Source organism: Lissotriton helveticus, chromosome 5_1 (genome assembly GCF_964261635.1).
Source record: "Lissotriton helveticus chromosome 5_1, aLisHel1.1, whole genome shotgun sequence".
NCBI classification, from domain to species: domain Eukaryota; kingdom Metazoa; phylum Chordata; class Amphibia; order Caudata; family Salamandridae; genus Lissotriton; species Lissotriton helveticus.
This window is the reverse complement of record NC_136065.1, coordinates 200,591,431-200,613,815: the sequence shown is the minus strand read 5'-3', so window position 1 is coordinate 200,613,815 and position 22,385 is coordinate 200,591,431. Positions and strand designations below refer to the sequence as shown.

The 22,385-nt window shown below is 43.2% G+C and overlaps 1 protein-coding gene across 4 annotated transcripts in view; it reads right to left on the bottom strand.

Annotated features, from left to right (window-relative positions):
* Positions 1 to 22,385, bottom strand: part of TNC (tenascin C) — a 177,455-nt gene that overhangs the window by 46,243 nt on the left and 108,827 nt on the right. For 2 of the 4 annotated variants that reach the window (XM_078641995.1, XM_078641996.1), the window contains exons 8-10: positions 20,517 to 20,702; positions 18,144 to 18,233; positions 17,775 to 18,038 (exon numbers count right to left, since the gene is read on the bottom strand). In XM_078641995.1, coding sequence (XP_078498121.1) covers positions 17,775 to 18,038; positions 18,144 to 18,233; positions 20,517 to 20,702 — 540 coding nt within the window. Of the gene's footprint in view, positions 1 to 3,714; positions 3,988 to 5,632; positions 5,906 to 13,865; positions 14,139 to 17,774; positions 18,039 to 18,143; positions 18,234 to 20,516; positions 20,703 to 22,385 lie in introns of all 4 variants that reach the window. The other 2 variants (XM_078641997.1, XM_078641994.1) reach the window with 2 other exon arrangements.

Sequence of the window (22,385 nt, the reverse complement as noted above, 5' to 3'; positions counted from 1 at the left end):
TCCTCTTTGGGTTATTTATCAACAGCTGCATTTGGAACATGCACCCTCTCAATTTCAAGTAAACAGAAGTTGAATAACTCTGTAACAAGAATAGAAGTGGGACATTCATCTGGTCAACCTATGAAAATATTTTGGAAACCTAAAAACTTTGGGGCAGATTATCAAGGGGGTTTATCTCCGCTTTGTTGGCTTTAAAAGCCAAGAAAGCGGAGATAAAATTATCTCCCTATTACCTAGCTGTCGCTAACACCAGTTAGCGACAGCTAATAGGAGATAGCGACCATCTTGGGCCCCACTTTGCATGTCAGAGAAATTTATCACTTATGACATGCAAAGTGGGCGTGCCAAGATGTTAGCGACTGGAAACAGTCGCTAACATCGCTATCTCCTATTACCAACTTTTGGAGATATTCGCATTAAGCGCGAATATCTCCAAAAGCTAACACCTGCCCTGAGCAGTTCTTAGCCATGTTATCCAATGGGATGTGGATAACATGGCTAAGAGCATTAGTTCGGTAATGCCTGAATATCGCTGACTTTTCAGCGATATTCATGCATTTTTATCGCATTTGCGATAAACCTTGGTAATACCAAGGTTTATCTGCGATAAAAAATTGCCGCAGGTCGGCGATACATTTTTGTCTCTAACCAAGCAATAGCGATAATCGCTATTGCTTGGTAATATGCCCCACTGTTAGTTAGTCTTAAAGATGTGGGGCCTGATTCACCGGGGTAAATTAACAATTTTATGTAAGTTAACCAAGGTTTTGGTGTTCACAAACTATGACTATGGCAACACTTCAAGATCAATATTTTCTGTAGTGATGAAAATTAGTTCGATTTATGATTTTATTGCTAACATTTTTTATTACTAATCAAATGCTTTATATTTAGTTTTTTTTTTACTTCAAAGAGAGGTTCCTGAACACATGTTTTTGTTTTACTAGTGGTCTGAACTAGGAGATGTGGCAGGTACCATCTTGTGGTGTTGGTGTGGATTGTAGGTCATCTAGAGAGGTCCTTTTGGCTATTTTCCATGTTGTTTATGCACAGGAATGCTCAACGTGCTGTGATGTGCATTTACCAGCACCGTGAGGCTTGACCATAAACAGCAAGCATTGGTAGGTTTCTCTCTAGCTTTAAAGTTGTGTTTTACTTGTAATTAAAGGCTTCTGTTTCAGAGCAGCAGTGCCGCATATGCAATCCACAACCTGCCACCTACCACTGGGTCAGCTGCACATGACGTCACAAGTCATAGTCCTGATTTGAACAGCTATAACACTACAAGAAACTGCATCCATTTTACATCATGCTCTTTGAAGCAGATTCATACAAATATGGAGGATTAAAATGCATTACTAAGTGCTCAAATGGGTACCAATTGAATTTGAAACAGTTTTAGTAACTGCTCCCTTTAGGAACCAACATTTTAGCCGGTGCCAATTCCCTATGCAAAATTGTGCGCAAAGGAAAATAACAGAGAGAAATAGCTGCAAAATTGTTTGCTTAAGTTATTCCCCATTGCTTATCACTGATGTCATAATCAAGGGCAGAAACGCTCAATAACCAGCACTCAAGTTATTTGCACCAGAGGGCTTTTGCTCCTATTTATGGGTCTAAAGAACTGGGGGCTCATTTATGAGCCCTTGCGTCACTTCTACGCCGCTGGTGCGTCACTTTTAGTGACGCACCAGTGGAGTAAAAAATGTGCCTTAATGCACCATGTTTACAAAGTGACGCTAGGTAGATGCGTCACTTTGTAAACCCCTGCGCCACATTATACCTGCGCCAGGTATAATGTATGCAAGGGGGGCGTTTTGTCGCAAGAAAGAGTCATAGAAGTGACGCAATGAAATCTATAAGATTTCACTGCGCCATTTCTTGGACGCTAATGCGTCAAAATCTAACGCCTGCCTCATGGCAGGCGTAAGACTGACGCAGGCCCTTTCACATGGGGCTTGCCCCATGTGAAAGTACACATTGCTGGAGTTGCGTCACTTTTGTGACAAACTCCAGCAATGCTTCACTTTTGCGCCTACAGATACGTCAGAAATACTGACGTATCTGGAACTCCTTGCGACATGATGCGTCATACTGTAAATATGACGCATCATTAGTGTCGCAGGGAGAGCGCAGTGAAAAGTGACACATCGCTGTTTTCACGCAGCGATGCGTCACTTTTCATAAATGAGGCCCCTGGTGTGCACAATTCATGTAATTTGCGATTGTGTAATTATGAGAAATTTCAGAGAAACTGAGTGAAATTATGCCTAATTATGTGAAATGCAAAACAGGCACTTAGCTCTGCATTTTAACATGACATGCCTTCCTGCATTCACTTTATAGGTGTGGATGCATTTCTTGTTGGAAATGTAAGTACAGGAAAAAGAACAGTGAACAACAGATGCTAGCATACTGTTTTTCTATTGTTCCCTTGTGTGTGTGGTAAAGTTTTACTACTAGCAGCACACAATTATGTAACAATTTGTAATAGTGTAATTTCGGGAATTTCACGTAACAAGAGTAATCAGAAAGTATGGAAATTACTCTAGTTTGACGGCTTGAATCAAATTTAGTACGGGCCTACTTTAAAGGTCCTCAACTTTAAATTAAGCAACATATATGTTGTTCGAGTCCTCATGCTACAAAATGTACTGTTAATAGTTTTAATGGTCAAATTGTGCAGATTTGGATGTGAATGGGGCTGTTATTGAAAGTGGAATTGAGCAATTTTCTAAAGGGACATATAACTCAAATGTATTTGAAACCGAATCTATTTAAATTCTAAACTTCAGTGCAAAGCATATTTGAAGATTTATCTCTAGTAATGCAATAGTATTGGTCAAGATTGGCACGTGCAGACTGCTGGTGATCTAGAAGGTGTTTAGGAAGGGAAGTAACTTTTATCGAGGTGATACATGTATACTGCTTAAAAATAGAGCATTGATCATGACTGCTAATCATTTCTTGCTCCCTTTCCTAATCCCAACCAAGCTTAAATGTTTATAGCAAAAATGTTGCACAATTGAAATGTAGAGAGAAAATTGAAAATTAAATTAACATCCTCTATCTGGTCAGCCCAGATGTGTTCTCCAGGGAAATGCTTCGGCAGCTTTCCTGTCCCTGAACCCTACCACAATCATTGAATGTACAGAAGAATCTCAATCTCCTGTGTGCAGTTGCTGTTAAAATAGATTTGGGCAAATTAAATCTTGGAAATAAAATGAAAGGATATTTATATATAAAAGATCAATATGGTAACTCTTTACCTTGCAGGAGGGAGTGGATATTTTGAGAACATGTGATGCCCGACACAATCAGGCCTCCCTCCCCCTTAGTACCAGGAGAGAGTCTGTATCTGCTGCACTGTTTAATGATGATTGTGAGGAAACATCTCCACCTTACATATGCGCAGTTGCTACTACAGATTGTAAGATATTAAGGGGTGCAGAGATGCATCAGTTTGGCTCTTAAGTGCAGACATGGTTCAATTAGTGACATGCTGTCATGCTTCAGGCCCTTGAACAACTAGTCCCCACACATGCTGATCATTTTTTTGGTGGCTATAGAGAATAATCTTAGGCAAAAGTAGGAGAAGTATGGAGAATGATGCATTGAAGGTAGCTGGACATGCTGTTTGAGTGAGGCTGATGGAGTAGTCTGCCCAAGGAAGGAGATGAAGAAGTACAGATTGAAGCACATGAACAGAAATACCTGTTACAGCCACAGCATCTAATGGTTTGCTCTGAAGCGCCCCGACAAAGCCGTAAAGAGTGATGTCATAGCCAATGCCAGTAATTAGGCCTGTAAGGGTTGTGTTTCTCTGGGATCCTGTCAGTCGGAACTCCTGGGGGCTCAGCAGCTGGCCAGAATCCACCATGGTTAAGACAAAGCCATCAAAGGCATTGTCTTCTGCTGTCCAAGACACTTGGAACCCATGAGGGGCTAAGCCAGAAATGGTTAGATTTTCCAGTGTGGGCATGACGTCTAGAAGAATAGTAAATAATAAGTGGGAGATTGTCAGATGATGATAAAGTGCTTTGCCCCCTCCCGTTTTGCTTGACAAGAGCTCACACCTTTTTGCAATTGCCCCAGGATCCATTTTGTGAAAGTTTTACGGCACGTTTTCATCTTTCAAGCTTTCCGCTTGACTTCTTTCTTTGAACCATGCCAGGTGGTAAGTAAGGTGTAATGCAGCAGCAACAGTTTCCTTCTGATCTTTTTTACGCTTCTTCAGTTTTGAGTAGCTAATGACTAGATCAATATAAAGTGAGCCAGGACTGATGACTTGTCAAAAGGCCATTGTTAAAATGTTCCCACAATGTCATCAAATAAATAAACAGTGATAGAGAAGGGAACCGTAAGCCTGCACACTGCCAATTTACTATCAGTTCTGAAGAAAATCTCTTGAAATGGACACTGTGCTGAATGTTTTATCTATTAGAGTTTCAAAAAAGGTATAAGTACCTTTAAAGAAGTCAACCTTGGACAAATAGAAGAGAGACTGAACTCTTTTAAGACATTTCTTTTCAAAGTTCACCGTCCCTTCAAAGATGTGGTGATGGCAACTGAGTTTACTTTGTGACCTACTGTGCCAAACATGTTCCTCTGTTGATCCATTTTTTCACTGAAGATTTTAGGCTAAACCTTTGACATCCCCATCATTCTTTAGAATGTTAACCAAGAAAAGTTTTTAGCAGCATATGTCCAACATGTGTCCTATAGTTTGTCATGCCTTTTACAAGACTTAAGGTAAGTTTCAGAGTTTGCCAGAAGGGTATTCATATATAAAACACGTTGAAAAAGACTGCGGGATAAGGACACACATTCTTAACGGTAAACAACGTTTACCACAAAACTTTTTCAACGCAGGGAATCACTACGCGGTCGTTACAACGACCGCGTTGTGATTCCGCCTACCATTACTCCGCAAGTTGGAACAACAACTTGCAGAGGGGGAGGGGGTGTTGGATTTAAAATTCAACACCTTCCCTAGTGTCCGCACAGACTGGAGTTGGACTAGTAAATTATACTATTCCAACATCTAGCGCCCCCCCCCCCTCCGCAAGTCGTTGTTCTGACTTGCGGAGTAATGGTATGCGGAATCACAACGGGGTTGTTGTAACTGGCTCAAATTAACAACTGGGAACCAAAAGTAGTTTGGACAATTTTTTTTTAATTAACACAGATTTTGTTCTCTCACTTTCCTTCCATTCATTATCTCTCTCTCTCTCTTTCTCACTCTCTCTTTCTTTCTCTCATCTCACTATTGTGCTCTCTCTTTCGCTTCTTTTTGTTTCTCTCCTCTCGCAAATCTCTCTCATCTCATTCTCCTTTACACTCCCTCACTCCCCTTTTGCCATCAACCCCTGTGAAGCCAGACCCAGAGGCAGAAGTTTAAAACGGGACTTCAATTGTTTGCGCCCATCCCCACTTCCCTCAATACCCGGCCCTGGGGCAATGACCGATAGAATAAATGGTCAGCCTGCTACTCATTGCTTTGCAACAAGAAGAGGCAATGGAGATTGAGAACAACCAACTGGCGGCTCATACTGAAGGAAAAGAACAAACGTTATTCGCTGCAAAGAAAAATAAGGAATAATGGAGGTTAGTAACTTGCTGCTGGATGTACCTGTGGTAACAGAAGCACTTATGGCCTGTGTGCGGAGGCCATGTATTATCCCATAGAGGTAGACAACGTAATCAGTGCTTGGTAAAAGCCCTGAGATAGACGTCCTCCGTAAGGCGCCTGTGACATTCAACACGGTGGGATCCAGTAACCTGTTAGAATCAATCACTTCTATGACAAAGTTCTCGAAGGCTCCATCTGTGGCCGTCCATGATAAGTCAAAGCTTTGGGGGGTTACATGGGTAACTGTTATATCTTCCACCTCTGGTTCTTCCGCTGAAAATGCAAAAGTGTAGTCAATTGGGAAGAAAGAGGAGCAACGCAATTGAATTATGGTGATCTCTGGTGCCAGCACAGGTAGCCGAACGTTGGGCAGGAAGCAGGCTAACAAAATGGATCCAGGAAAGCAGCAGTGTGTGGTCTGTGAAACAGCCAAACGCGGGGAAAAAATGTACCAAGAAAAGTAAAATGCAACAGCGTGAGAAGCATTCTCAAGCCTATGAGCAGCCCTGCCATGCTGTGGAAAATGGGGTGATTGCAGACTCATGCTATATCAATTCGCAGACACATTCTCATGCACCCATCCTGTTGAATCTGTGACATAGTGAATGTAAACAAAGCAATTTCCACTTTCCTAAAGTACTTCACTGGAACTAAATATTGACTCCAATTCCTTCGCACACTATGCTAGTTAGTCCTTATGCTTATAGGAAATATAAACAAATATTCTGGATTAAGCTCCTCATTGAGTGTTTTGCCGAACCTTGTTTGGACCTAGCTGGAATTTCCTCTCACAGCCTACTTCTTGCGGAACCCGCTTCGCGGGTCCCGCTGCGTCAGGAGGGACGCCTGCAACTTGCCTAAGGGGACAACGAGGGAAGCTGAATTGCCGGGGCTGCGAGTGTGTGCGCGCGCTGCACTGGGACTGCATATCCCAGGAGCGCCCGCCTGCCTGACGAGACACACCTGGGCCGCTCTCCCCGACCCCTCCCACCACTTAACTCACGTTGTATTATACTATATTAAGCTCCTTGAACCCCCGCTGTGCGGGAGCACGCGGGAGCGCCGGGAGAAGCCCGGGACAAGGGCGGGACCGTCCAAGGCCGTCACAGGCCGGAGTAGGCCGGGCTGGGCCTACTCTCTTGGTTTCTCAGACTGCGCAGGTATTTCCTGGAATTATTAATTTGTGACACCCGCTCTGTGTATCATAATTGACCCTTTTTTAGTATAATCATGCCTTCTCCGGCAAGGGAGAGTACCCCTCAGAAGCCGGGAGGAGTGAAAACTGGGACACTCGAAAATTATTTTTCACGGGCTGTGGGGGAGGCTGATAAAGAGGGGAATTTGTCCAGATTAAGGGCGGAACGAAGACGATCAGTGGATAACCTGAAAAACACCCCTATGGGAGAACAATCTATCACATTTAGGGAGGAATCAACACGAATTGAGGATGTTCCACTCCTGTTAAGGGAGCGTATTAACACCTCCCCAGTTGAAATTATGAGCACTGCTCTAGCTATTAGCCCCAGCCCCGCTAGGGGGACTATTGATTTAATCTCACAACCGCCCGTAGTTCACAGGGACAGGCATCATAAACCGAAAGTAGTCACCACGCAAGTAATTTTGGGACCCCCCCCAAAAAAGCGTAGGAGGAGGGCAAAGGGTGCGCAGGGAGGTAGTAAACCCAAGACTTCACACCTGGACTTTGGCAAATCCTTAAAAAAACCTGTACCAATAGTGAAACCACTGGCAGAGCCAAACCCTAATTCTAATGCCCAGGAAAACACAGTTCCCGCCTTGATTAAAGATATAGGAACTAGTATTGTTAATGTCCCCCTCTCTGTCGTGCCGCTGGGAAACCTGGAATTCTTGTTAAGGTCGCTGTTACTCCCGATCAGCGAAAGTATAAAAAAGATTGAGATCAGACTAACCATATTGGAGGCCACACTGGGAAGTCTGAAAACTCGTGCTGGTCGACAGGAAAGCGATCTAGAACCTATTACCACTACTGTAGTCCCGCAAGGGCCGAGACACAGGGTAGTTAACCCAGCTCCAGCTCCACCACATGCTGTAAATGGGGTAGTTCCTCAACAACCCTTAACACTAAATCCTGTAGCTTCCAACTCACTCCAATCTAACACACTTAATCCCACCCCTGTATTAGTACCTCCGGCTCACCCAATAGACAATAACATCCCGGTCTACCAAAAAAAGCCCCCTGCAAGACCTCGTCGGCCTAACCTACCACCTGAGACTAATGACCTTACTGTAGTCATGGCAGGGGTCCCGCTACTTGAGGAAGGAGAAGTTGAGGATTTTTGTGCCCTAAAAACTAGGGTAATTAAGTGGCTAAACAGAAACAGACCCCTCCCGAGACACCTTAATAATGAAATTATAATGGTAAGAAGGGTCCCATGGGTGGGGAGAACTCAGAAATCCATCCCTGGGGACTGTTTATTGGTGAGTTTTAGGGACAAGGGTACGGTGTCGCATATATGTCAAGGGGAAAATATATCAAGGGAATCTACCATCCAAACCCTTCGTGTGTCCTTCTTCTTTCCTATTGCCCCAGGTCCATCCCACCCACTCCCATATAATGATGGATGGGAGAGGGTTGGAAGAAGGGGGAGACACCAGGCATTTCAACCTAGGCCACTACTTGGCAGACCGACACCACTTTTCCCTACTTATAATCGATTTAATTGTCTAAACGACTTAGAGGGGGTGGATTGACAAACAGAGAAGGCCCCTAAGGAGAATACAGAAAAGGGTGCCCAAGCAGAAATACCGGAGGTGCATAGACATATGGCCCAGCAAACTCAAATAGTTAGGGCGGAGGAACCTATGCTCTTTGATAACAAGGGTATGACTGTGGATAGCTTGCTGGGAGGTGGTGGGGGGACCATGCAAGGGGTGCTGCAGGAGATAGGACCAATGAGCGAGGGGGGTGCAGCATTAGGTGGAGAGGATGTGAGGATTATTTCTTGGAATGTAGCGGGCTTAGCAGGCATATTTAATAATAAGGAGTGGGTTGATTTTATCAGGAAATTTAATGTTATATGCTTACAGGAGACATGGGCTGTGGTGAACAATTATCACCTCCAGGGCTACAAGTGTTTCTTTGTTCCCGCTCGGAAATCTAGTTCTGGGAGAGCAATGGGTGGTTTAGCTGTTTATGTAGATTTATCCCTCCCAGGTACCTGGTCGTCCCCAGAATGGAACTCACATGGAATACAGGCAGCTCGGTTTTCTGGTAGGGGGCTGAAATTGTCGGTTTTTAACTTTTATAATAGTGAGACTTTAAATACCCATTCCCCCCTACTGGCGGAACTTGATAATAGGCTGGGTCAAGAAATTAAATCGCAGAGCAAAGGGCCATCCTTTGGGCTACTTTTGGTAGGAGACTTTAACTGTCACCTCTGTCCGGCACTGATTAAGGTAAATACAGACTGGGCACAATGCCCGATTGAGAAGGGGCCGCATTTTATTCACACGCCAACTGGGTTGGCTCTTAGGTTGCTTCGGCTTAAGTACGACCTAGAGCACACCATTAACATGATAAACCCACAGTCGGATGGCACGCTCCCACCAACTTTTAAGGGGAGGGGCTGTGCATCTATTATAGATTATATCTTGGTCTCGAGAGCATTAATCAATAAAATAATCAGTGTAGGGATAGAGTGGAGCAGTTTTAGCGACCATAACCCGCTCATCTTAACGCTATTTTATAAGGTGGGTACGGGATTTAAACCTCGCTGTCTAATTGAGGAAAGGGCCACTGATCAAGGCAGGAGATTGAAGTGGTCTAAAATTGATGGGGCACAGTTTTATAAAACATTGGGCGACAAGGGCCTAGTGGCCATTAACGACTGTTTAGATCTAGAAATACAGGGTCCAAGGGTCTTGGAAGCGTTCGATCGCATTGCTAACCTAGTGGATGAACTATTGAGGTCTAGTGCGCCCATACGTAATCAGGTAAATCCCCGTTGGTTTGACAGAGATTGCTCTAAGGCACTGAGGGAACTGAAATGTTCCCTCAAGATGAAACCACGGGATCCACAGACTATTAGGGCCAGTAGGCAAAAGTATAAAAAAGAGATTAAAAGGAGGAAACTTGCCCTACAGGCAGAAGCATGGGCAGATCTGAGAGAAGCTGGAGAAAGAAAAGATCTAGCGGGGTTCTGGAGAATCATCAATAAACCGACCTTTTTAGAAAATGATTCTCCGGAGATAGGGACTAATATTCTTCCGGAGCAATGGGTAAGCCACTTTAGGGGTTTATACAATTATGACTCGGGCACCCATGTGGAACCACCGGTAGCCCCAAGACAGGTCCCGTTAGTCACATTCTCTCTTAAGGAGATCAGTACAGGGATGGAGGGTCTTACTAAAAATAAAGCTCCGGGCCCAGATGGAATTCCCCCTGACCTGTTCCTTAGTAATACTGATCTATGGGCTCCTTTGATGACCAGGGTCCTAAACACCGCTATTATCTGTGGGCTTCCGCCGTCCTGGTCTAAAGCGATCATTGTACCAATTTTTAAAAAGGGCAATAGGGATGACCCGAAGTGTTACCGGCCCATCTCCCTAATTGACGTTTCAGCCAAACTTTTGGGAAGGGCAATCCTGAATAGATTGACCGAATGGTCCGAAGAGAACAACATCTTCTCGGACACCCAGTATGGGTTTAGGACAGGGAGGTCCACTAGTGATCAGTGCCTGAACCTATATATGCTGACTGCCACGTATACTTTGGCCAGTGATGAACCCATCTATATGGGATTCATGGATCTGGCAGCAGCATTCGATCACGTCAACAGAGGAAAGTTGTGGGAGATGATGTCAGGTATGGGGATAGAGAGTGGCCTAATTACCATATTGAGGGAACTGCATAGTGACACCACGGCCAAGGTTAGGTTTAACAGGGAGGGAGGACTGTCTGACTCCTTTCCATGTAGGAGTGGAGTCAGACAAGGCTGTATACTTGCCCCTTTTTTGTTCTCCCTTTATATCAATAACCTTGAGCAGTTTCTTCTGGGTCTAAAGGTAGATTGTCCAAGGGTGGGGCCGCGGCATATCCCCGTCCTGCTTTATGCAGATGATGCGGTTTTATTGGCAAGAACACCTCGAGGCCTACAAACACTGATAGAGGGGTTTGCAGAGTTTATGAGTAACCTGGACCTATTTGTCAACTTAGGGAAATCTTATGTGCTCCTGGCAGGCAAAAAACCCTCCTCTAAATTTGTTTATACAATCGGTTCCCATAGTTTGGAGCAGGTTAAGACTTTCTCCTACCTCGGGGTAACTTTTGACGGTGCATTGCAATTCACCCCCTTGGTGGCAGAACGTTGTACGAAATTGATTGCCTCTAACGGGGCGATAGCTGGATATGGAAGGAGGGTGGGTAGATGGAGTCCGGAACAGGTGATGAATTTGTACGGCTCCATAACATGCTCTAAAGTAATTTATGGGGCAGAAGTCTGGGGGTTCGTGAATACGACTAGAATCCAACAGGAAGAAAATAGGTATTTGAAAGCAATCCTGAGGACGCCACCCAGCACGGCTGGTATCATAGCCCACAGGGAGCTAGGGAGGCCATATTTGGAAGATTTGTTAAAACTTAGGCCAATAGTGGCCTGGTTAAAAATATGGATAAATCCAGAGGCGCACCTAAGCAGAGAAATTTTGTTGGACTGCTTAGGTAGGACCCACTCAATGCGCATCCCCTGGCTCAAACACGTGAAAAATACCCTGGAGGATTTAGGGTTGGGGAATCTTTTCACGAACCCAGCTGCTATTTCAGCACAGCACAAGAAGCGAGTAGGGGAACTATTTCTGGAGAAAGAAACCCAACGACGAGCTGAGGCTGAAGGAGCGAAAAAGACTGTACGGGCCCATGGTCTGGTAAAAAGTGTGGAGGGCATGGAACCTTACTTATTTCTTCTACATAATGCACAGGACAGATTTTTAATGTGCCGTTTCAGACTGAATCTGCTCCCCTTCATGTTGGCTATACCTGCCGGGTTTACTACATCTATTGAGCAGAAGGGTCCCTGCGGCTGCGACAACCGGTCTCCGCAGGATTCCCTTCACTTTGTTTTGCTTTGTCCCTATTTCTCCATGCCTAGGCGTAGATTCCTTGTAAATATTCTAAAAAAAAGCCCAACAGGAACACGCCTGGGATGCCCTAGTATTTTTGTTAAAAGCCTCTGACCCCTTAACCTTGTGTAGCATTTTGAACTTCATCAAAGTCGCAATACGTTTAAGAAAGACGAGGGGAGAGGAATGAAATATTGTGATCTGTATTTATATGGCCTCTATGTTGGCACTCTTTTTAGCGTATCAATTATGTACAAGGATCTTAATTAGTATTTAATAATGTTTTACTGTTATTTGTGTATATAAATGTGCTTTTATGGTGTTTTTTAATCACCGAATAAAGATTCTTGAATTGAATTGAATTGAGTGTTTTGATCACTCAAGATTAGATTTACTGGATTGCTTTGTAGACCGGGTCCATTTTAGATTATTATAAATGTTATTATTGCCTTCCAGATTTTATGCATGGCAGGGCAGGACACATAGTTTTTTATTCACGAGATTCCTTCATGAAAACTTTGATTCCTCCCCACAAATTTCCAATCGATTTCGGAAAATTCTGAGTGAGAACATTTTGCTGAAAATGTACCTTCTCCGCGGTCATTCATATAATACTACCATTACATACCGCACAACAAAGTTTTTATGTTTGTAAATTAGTTAAAACTACAAGGCCTGCCACGCCAGCTCCTTCACTATACTGCCCGACATTACGTAGTCTTTTGAAGGTGTAAGACCTCCCACAATCTATTCCGTACGTTCACTCTATTTTTAAAAAACATAGTTTTTATAACTTCATCTTACAGTCTATTGTGTACATGTGATGTACTGGAAGTGATATAGTGGGGTTGTACGCACATTAATGCTTCTAAAATAGAGGCAGACGCTAATTTCTTATGCCACTCTGCATTTTCAGCGGGTGGAAAATTTGCAAAGGAAGGTGCAGTCTAGTGTTCCATGCTGATCCTGGGTGCTAACTCTGTAATGATTTAAAAGAACCTGCGTCCCAACAATCACCATCAGATGCATGACACGTGACCATTTTTTTCGTGGAAATGGAAGATGTCCTACTAGTGCTGATAACGACTGTATAGTGGGAGTCTTTTCCAGGAGATTGACTCAGTACCTGCTGAGAATTAAACCTGCTGAGAATTTATCATACTTTGACACTGCACAAGACAGCAAGACAGCTTGCTGTGCTGTGTTGCACTGCATCAAATAGAGAGGGCAGGAGTCTGCCCTACTTACCATAAAATGGCTCATTCCTTCTCTCTCCTTGCACTGGCGCACCATGTGCTGCCTAGCACAAATTCAGGCACCCGAGTGCCATGATGAAAGGGTGCCTGTGTTACAGGCAGGTTTGATTTGGTGCAGAAAGGGACACCTTCCAACACAAAAACAATCCTTAGTGGCTTTTTTCTCTTTCTAAGTGTGTTGCAGTATGCAGAGTACTTAGAAACAGAAAACAACACATGTCTCCTTGTTGCTCCTCCCCTGGGAAGTCATGGCATTTTGATGCATTCCCAGGTTTATGAGTCTGGGTAAATTTTGGATTGCACCAAAATACATTGTTGCATGTGTGGAAACACCCAGGCTCCACCTATCGAATGCCTTTCCAGGGCAAAGTAATGCAGGGCACCGACCTGAGATGCCAGGCGTTACTCTAGATTTTCCAAGCAACGCGGGGCCATGCAATGCGGCCTTGCGTTGTTTGGTAAACCTGATTTAAGTATTGTGTTGCCTTTGTGACACTATGCATGATGCAAGGGCAAACCAATACATTGATAAACCTGGCCCGCAATCTTTAATAACACTTGCTGACTATCATAATAGAGAAGAAACCAAGACTCAAGCTCACAGAGATATTTTGTGGGAGTTAGCCATGAAATCTGCTTTTGTCAATGCATACCATGTCAACTCTAGAGTTTGGTTTCCGATTTTATCAAAGTCACAGCTCACAATAAAAAAACATTAAAAAAGCATAGCAGATGCTCATTGTGAAGCAGCATTCAAAGAGCAAGTGGTCCTAAAAAAGAAAGGTGCAGTGAGAAGATTTGTCCTGCAAGGAGTGGAAGCAGAAATGCAGTGACATCCGGAAAGCATTTCTGTGCTCTGGAAGCGGAATGGTAAAAGATACCTGTGGTGACCTCTGTGTAAAGAGGCTTGGTCTTGTAGCCCTGAAGCACACCATACAGGGTGACTTCGTAAGGTGTGGCGGACTTTAGACCAGGCACCTCCACAGAACGCTTGTTTCCTGCAACCGTGAGAGTCACAGGCTCCTCCTTGCGGTCCGCGTCCTGCACCTGAATGACAAACATCTCATAGGCCCCATCGGCCACACTCCAGGCGAGTCTTAAGGAATCCCAGCTCACATCGGGCACCTGTAAACTGCCCAGCTCGGGTTCCCTTGCTGGATGAGGATAGAGAGGCCAGTCAGTGTCTTTAAATACAAACACTTGCAAGCAGAAGGACACACTCTGGTGGGAACTCATGGATGATTCTTTACTTTGGAAAGGAGAGATCTTTACATTGGGCTACTACACACCATCATATGGAATATCACCCATTTAGACTTTTGCATCTCCTGTCAACTGAGATGTTATTTATATTTACAAAGGACACTGAACAAAAATTGAGAGTACCATTATTTTGTAGCAAATATTTTCTGCACATGATCTAGTAGATTTTACATTTAATAATTAAGATTTTTCTAAAGCGCTCAAATGCCAAGGTGTCTTCACACATTTTTAAAGAATAAATCTTACGTGTAAGCACAGTAGCAATATGGCTACCTAGGTGTTGAAGGACATCGTAAATCAAGGTACTGCCTGCTTATTGATGACTTGAGTCTGTTTTACAACAGGGTAAATAAGTGAACGAATTAGTGAAATACATAAAGTGCAATGCAGTCTAGGCCTCCAAAGGGCGCTTTGGAATATAACGAGTGAAGTGAGGGGGAAAAACACATATTCCCATTCCAATAGATAAAGAGCTCTAAGGGCCTCATTTATGAAATTTTGCCATATGGCAGCACCGCAGGCCTTCCTGGTGTGCTGCCCTACAACAAAAGAAAAGGGCAGAAATGCACTCTATCAGATGCAGTGTATTCCTGTCCTTTTCCCCTGCGCCGGCACCTATGCATCATGGTGCAAGGGTGCCTGCGTTGCGGGACTGATTGTTTTTGTGCAGGAATGGAACATTCCTGCCCGAAAACAATCACAAGACGCTTTTTCCTCTTTCTATATGTGCTGCAGAATGCAGCACACATCGAAAAAGAAAACATTATGAGAAATAAAGATGTTTTCTTCTCTGTGTGCCTCCCTTATGCCTCCCCTGGGGAAGTGTATGTTTTTTGGCGCTGCCTCGGTGTTACGATTTCTCATCAATCTGGGGAAGTGTCAAAAAGACACGGATGCTGTTGGGAACACCTCCAACAGCACCCATTGCATGCCCCTTTAGCGCAGAAAACTGCGTTAAAGAGAACAATATTTACGAGGCATCATTAAGCCAAAAAACGTGGCTGAGTAATGCCTCGTGAATATGGAGCAGGCTCCTGCGCCACGGAAAGCACAAAAAGTGACTCATAAATGAATCCGTAAATCTGTGGACTAATGCGGTGAGTAGCACTAGTCTCCCCTGATATTCTACTATTGCATGCAGATCTCCACATTCCAAAACCTCAAACGCGAAGGATGCATCTGCGTTTTATGAAGTCTGTTAGTCTTGTAGCATTTCCAAAATGCCTTTTGACAATGGAGAAAAACAGCATTTCAAGAATCCTTTTTTTATGGCTGTGTGGTGCTTAAGGTTATCCTCTGTGGCAGGCTATTTTAAAAACATGCCAAATGGAGTATATTGTAGACGAATACTAGTGTAATACTGTGTGCATATTTTTATATTATTGTCTCATATGTCTCGTTTGGGATTATAATTTCAACTAACATTACCTCTCTGTGGTCATTTATTAAATTATGCACAAGCATTCAGATTGCGTTTATGTAGTGCTTACTACTCCATTTGAGGCACATAAACGCTTCTATGACAGACTACTAGTAATATACTGCAGTATCACCCTTACAATCATTCGGTTGCTTAGCAAAGATTCTAACCATCAGAAATACTTAGATCTAGATGGAAAACGCAAAATTGTATTCAACACACGAAGCAAAGTAACAGCAATTTAACCATTGCATTGGACAAGGGAAAGTAACAAAAAGGTTAAAATTGCAATAAGTCTATTTTAGCATCTTCTAGCTCTGTGCATTGACTGAAAATAGATTTTCTGGTGAGTAGCAGTGCAGTGTGCATTGCTTGAAAAATTCCACTTTTTCTGCTAGGCAGTGTAGCAATCAGAACTGACCTCTCACCTCTGATTTGCCACTGCATTTCAAGCAGATTGGACAAGAGAGGACGCCTGACTTGTGGTTGAAAGTAGTACGACTGGCTTCCAGTTGGGTGGATAGGTAGCTTGGGCGATAATATGGGAATAACATGATCTAAAGATACAGCATACGCTGGTCCACTAGTGGACTTTTATTGGCTATCTTAAAGTTGGAGTGGAGTTTTAACATGTATTACTCCAATTTACTAGACCCAAGTTTCAATGGGCGATTACTTGATTATCATATGTGCATTTAGTTTGATATACATCACTATTGGCCTATGCAGGCCAGAAGCCCACTGATAACCCCTGTAATGCAACTATTAAGGACACTGATGTATTGTAACACCCCAAAGAGAAACTAGTACAAACATCTCATGTGAGCAGCAATGCACTGAGCAGAACAGGGCACATCTGAGACATGTGTTACTCTAAAGAACAGAAGAAAGAGAACTGTATTCATGTCTTGCCAAGGAAAATAAAAGGTGTTAATATAACATGTTATTTCAATAAACGCACATTTGCACATATGTTTACTTCTACGAAGAGTTATTGCCACATCAGTAGTGAAGAGCTGCCTTGAGACTACCTTACTTAATGTTCCCCAGATTCCAAGCTTGAACCGAATTAAAGAAGAAAAACTCACAGGCTGGTTATTGCGATTATGCCTCAGTGAAAGATTTAACCCCATGTTTCTGGCTGTATTTACACATCTTTGTTCATAACTAGTGCACATAAAAACAACAGCATGATGTAAACCAAACATGCAGATCTGCTGAGTGCAATATGCTGTTTATTACCATTGCTGAGGGAGGGGAGGAACAACATGACGCACTAGAGGCTTCACCGCTCGTGAATCATGGCCTCTTCCCCAAAACTGGGAGAATGCATAGCATATTACACACCAACACTTGTATACTAAACATGTGACATGCTAGAGAATAGTAAGCTGAACGCCGTGATAAGCCAGTATATCTCTGAGAATCAGATGTACCTGATATTGGGAATGTACCTGTTACTGAAAGGTATGTCTGATTACAGGGCAAATGGCTGATGAGGGGCATGCCAATAGCAAAGGACTTTGCATAAAGTTTTGTAGTGTATTGAGTGAATGTGCTTTGATGGGTACCCTTCTAGAGCACTAGGTGAGTGTTTTTTATTTTAGTATATGCATTGTGTGTGTGTATGTATATATATATATATATATATATATATGTGTGTGTGTGTGTGTGTATACATATATATATATATATATATATATATATATATATATATATATATATATATATAAAGAGAGAGAGAGAGAAAGAGATATATTCCATATTTTTTTTATGTTTTTGTTACAGTTTTTTCTGTGTGCTTTGTTAACAACTGCTACACCTTCAGGTGACGTTTGACCGGCATGTGTAAAAAAATTAGATAGTCATAAAGAAATTAAACATATCAAATCTCAGGGAATTAAATGGAAGACTGGAGTGCTTACTCTTTACTGATGAAATGTACACTGTGTACGCTTTGTTGAAACGCAGCAACCTAAACAGGTACAAATAAAGGCACTGATGTTGGCTGTGAGGTTTCTTCTAAAGAAGACCTTATTTGGCCAGACTGCCTCCTGTGGGCTCCTAAAACAAGACTTCTTCATATATTCAAGATGGCGGTACTCACCCGTAGAGCCAATCACTGAAGCTGGCTTGCTCGTGTGTCTGCCCTTCACAGCTACAATGGAGATGCTGTATTCTGTGCCAGCATCCAGACCAGTCAGAATAAAAGTGTTGACATTTCCGGGCACTTCCATTTCATTTTTCTTTCCGGTATTAGAAATATAGCTGATGAGGTAGCGTTCAAATTTGGCCTGGGGCCGTTTCCAGCGGAGGGCTAGAGTGCTTTCCGAAGACCCGCTGACTTGAAGGTCTTTTGGAGCGTCTAGGTCTGGTGGGGTAAGGGGCACACATTTTAAATTCAATTTCACATTTTAGGGGAATTTGGCCAAAAGAAACCCATAACTAAAGCAGTAGCTCTTAAATGGAGTCTCACCTGTTGCAGCATTGATGGTAGCCGGGCCACTCTCTCGGTCCTGTTTCACAGCAGTGACTCCAATGCCATACTCAGTTCCTGGCTTCAGATCTAAAGTAGATAGGGGGGGGGGGTTAGATACACTTGGTTCACGTTACTTTACACTCTCATTCTACACAGGCAATCTGCACGTCATAAAATTATGTGCCTTTCTCCCATACCAGGCCTCCCTTTTCACCACCTCCACCTTCCATGTCAGCCTTCTCTTCTCTTCTTCCCCTGTTCTCATACCACTTTAGCAGCATACAGCAACATTGAGCACCCTACGGCCAACCAAGTTAAATAGACAATACCGAGACCTGGGTCAAGCCTTATGGTGTTCCAGGTTGGGAGCTAGAATAATACATCCATATATTTTTTATAATTGTATTTTATTTTGAGTTTTTATAGAGTGCTAACTTGACCCGTTAGGGTATCGGAGCGCTTTACAGGAATCAGAAGTAGCAAACATTAGACTTAGCGTGGGGGGCTGGATACATAAGGGATAAAAGGACAAGCAGTTACATTTACATTTACATTTTATGAGCAACGAAGGTCCCTGGGTCCATGGAGGGAAGCCCGGAAGTTCTGAGTGGATAGTGAGAGGGTACTCCAGGGGGATGCATTAGACAGAAGTAGAGCAAGGTCTCTGGAAGAATAGAGACCCATATCGTATGGGTCGGAAAGTTAATATGACATGTGTGGAGTTTTATCCATCAAATTTATTCTGGGAAGTACCTGATGAATCTAGTAATGACATTCCCAGTTTGAGCTTAATGTCCTGTTTGTATCCAAATCTGAACACCTGTTGAACTGAAAACTAGGCCCTGAGATTTCTCAGTTCTGGAGAGAGGATTGAAAATTCTAAGATTAGAATTGGGCCTTATGATGTTTCAGGCTGGCAAATGGCAAAGCAAACCATAAGACAGGAGGCAGGCTCTTAGGGTCTCATTCTCACAGAGGAACAGCAATGCTGTGGAAAGAGTTGAGACCCATGGAGGAAAGAAAATTGCACAGACCTTCAGTGCAATTTTGGATCTAACACAATAAGGCAGGGATCCGACTCTTGTTAATATGGAAAAAGTTGATGCTCATATGAAAAACTATACAATCATTTATGAGAACGAAATTGCATCGTTATTACCGAATTCACGCGTCGTGAACTACACGTAAACCCCGACTCGCAAATTAATGTAGTCCGGCAGACTCTGAGACCTAGACCAGAGGTCACTGATTGATAAGGTCACAGGTGGGGTGGCACGTAGCCAGCAGACAAACACATAACCTGGACAGCTGGACAGGTTACCCACTGGCCACATTCTGTCTGAGCAAGGTCGAGGCCCACCTGTACTCTCCATTGGACAATTAATTTATGACTCCTAAGGCAGCAACTTACATTCCTTACCATACACTGATCTCCAGAAAGTCTTTATTACCTATGATGAACTGTATAAAAGAGGTGGCAGACCGATTGTAGATTGAGACAGTCCTCAGACCCTGTGCCTGTAACTGTTCTCCGGGCCGCTCTGTTTAACTAAACAAACTTTCCTGTTTGCTGAATACCTTTTGTCTCTTGCTTTTTCAAGGTATTTCATTTTCAAACAACATTTTGAGGGATGACAGGTCTTATGCTCTGACAGTAGGCCCTCTTGGGGCATTAATTAAATTACCAGTGATATCTACATGGCATTAAAGAGACTGGATAGAGGGCCAGGAGAAGAGTGAAGCAAAGGGTAATTGAAGATGAGGATGCAAAATCTCATACAGGCTCACTCCGGTTGTAAATGTAATAAGGTGCGGTCTGTGGATTTATTGTGAATATCCACTTTGATCTTTCTAACTATCAACTTAGCAATTGACTTTGACAACCGGTAACAATCCACTGATGCAGTTAATAAGTTCTAGTACGGCATAATGGTTACAACTCTTGCTCAGACAGCCATGACTTAAACTTTCATACTTTACTGTTTCCAAAAATAAGTCCAATAGAGTCAGAAAATTGTATGTAGTCGCCTTCCTTCCCTGTCTTTGCCAATCCCATTCCTCTCCTTTTCCTCCTTGCTCATTGAGGCTGTGTGAAAGCAGAAATAACTTGTACAGAAGTGACCTACATAATGTAATATCATGTTCTTTCTTCCATCACTCATAACATTTTTCTTTCCACTGTTCCTTATGTCAGTCTTTATCCCTCTGCCATTCTCTTCTCATGATAATTTCGATCTATTTTGATATTCTACTTTTGTGGACATATAATCATTTCTCTGGTCTGCATTTCCCCGTATCTGTTAGCGCAGCTTACCTATTTCCTTTGACTCTGCTGATTAATATCTCTCAGCTTTCCACCTTGAGTCCTACCTGTGAGGGTGACTTTGGTTGTGGCCTGGTTGCTCTTTGGCACGGTTATCTCAGCATGATCTCCACTTGAGAGAGGGGCAAATTTGATCCTGTAAAGATCAACATTGGCTTGACTGTTCTTCCACTCCAAGGTAATGGTAGTGTCAGTCTGGGACACCCGTCGCAGATCCTTTGGAGCATCCAAATCTATATAAACAAAAGTAATATTTTTAAAAATTACTTTGTTGCAAAATCTTTAAATGTAAGTCATTTCCCAATAGACTTAGGGGCTTATTTGCAAGCCCCTTGCGCCGCAGGTGCGCCACTTTTTATGATGCTCTGATGGCGCAGAGTGCAGACCCATATCCACGAGGCCACGCAAAGTCACTCTGTGTGGCTTTTCATGGCCTCATAGATATGGTGTAAGGCAACGCAGCACATCAGGGGGAAGTCTATGAGCACTGTGGAGGGTTTTCCCATGCAACACCCTTGGGTTTTGACACATTCCCAGATTTACAAGGTTCTGTGAACCTGGAAATGCGTCAAAACTGTACTCTTCCCAAGGGGAGGCGTAAGGAGGAAAAATATCTTTATTTCTCCTAATTTTTCCTCTTTCTACATGTGCTGCATTTTGCAGCACACGTAGAAAGAGGAAAACGCCTCAATGAATGTTTTTTGTGCAGAAAGGTGTAACTTAATGCACAAAAACAATCTTGCCAATAATGCAGATGATGCAAGGGTGACTGCATTGGTGTTAGACATTAAATTGTGCACCAGTACAGGCAGAAAGGAGAGGAATACACCATATCTCGTACATATAGTGCATTCCCGCCCTTTCAAATTGTCGTAGGGCAGCACAGTAAAAAGACTAGCGGCGCTGCCTTACGCCAATTCATTGCAAATGAGGTCCTTAGTTTTAATAATGTATTATGGAAAATTGAATGCCACCGAAAAGCCACAGACCCCCTCTTTATAGACATATAAGGAACAACATAAGAGATGGGAGAAGTAGAGTTTCAGTGTGTGCACACAAACAGCTACACTTGTCAAGAGTGTTTGACCCATGAATGAGATGGAATCCTGCCCTAATGCCCACTCTTTCATGTGCAAAACAGTTCAAACTCTGTGTTCATCAACTTCACACTCAGGGGCAGATTTAGTAAGGTTTGGCAGTGGGGTTGCTTCACTTTTGTGAGGCAGCCCAGATGCAAAATCCTTTTTGGCATTTACTAGGCCACTTAAAGCCACTTTGCGTGGCTTTGAAAAGGTTAGTAAATACAAAGTAACACAAGGCAGCATATAGCATTGCCTTGTGTGACTTTATGTTGAGAAGGTGTTTCATGGATGGAGCATGGGCGTTCCCATGCATCCACCACAGGATTCAGACGCATTTCCAGATTTACTAAAGGTAGTCAACCTGGTAATGTATCAAAATGCTACATCTTCCCCAGTGAGGCATAACGAGGAGAAATAGATGTATTCCTCCTTGTTACTTCCTCTTTGGATTGGTTTTCTTCCGGAACGTATGCCATCCTGCACAAATCAATCCTGCCTGTAATGCGGGCATCCTTGCAACATGCTCAAGGGTGCCAGCAATGATGATAGGCAGCCTCAAGTGCGCCACAGCAGGGAGAGAGCTGAAGAGCACCGTATCTTCAGCTCTCTCCCATTCATGCAATGCAGTGCAGCAACTGGCCATTCTCCAGTGTGTTGCGTGAATTCTAAGTAAATCTGCCCCATAATACTGCTTGGATTTTGCCGAATTGACATTATCTTGGGTGCACTTCTCTTGCTGTATCATGCTTGTTTTAAGCCTGACACTTTTACTCTCTGATTGTGCTGTGGAATGACTACCAGCATTCTAGGAATGGATTACATCACCATGCAAAA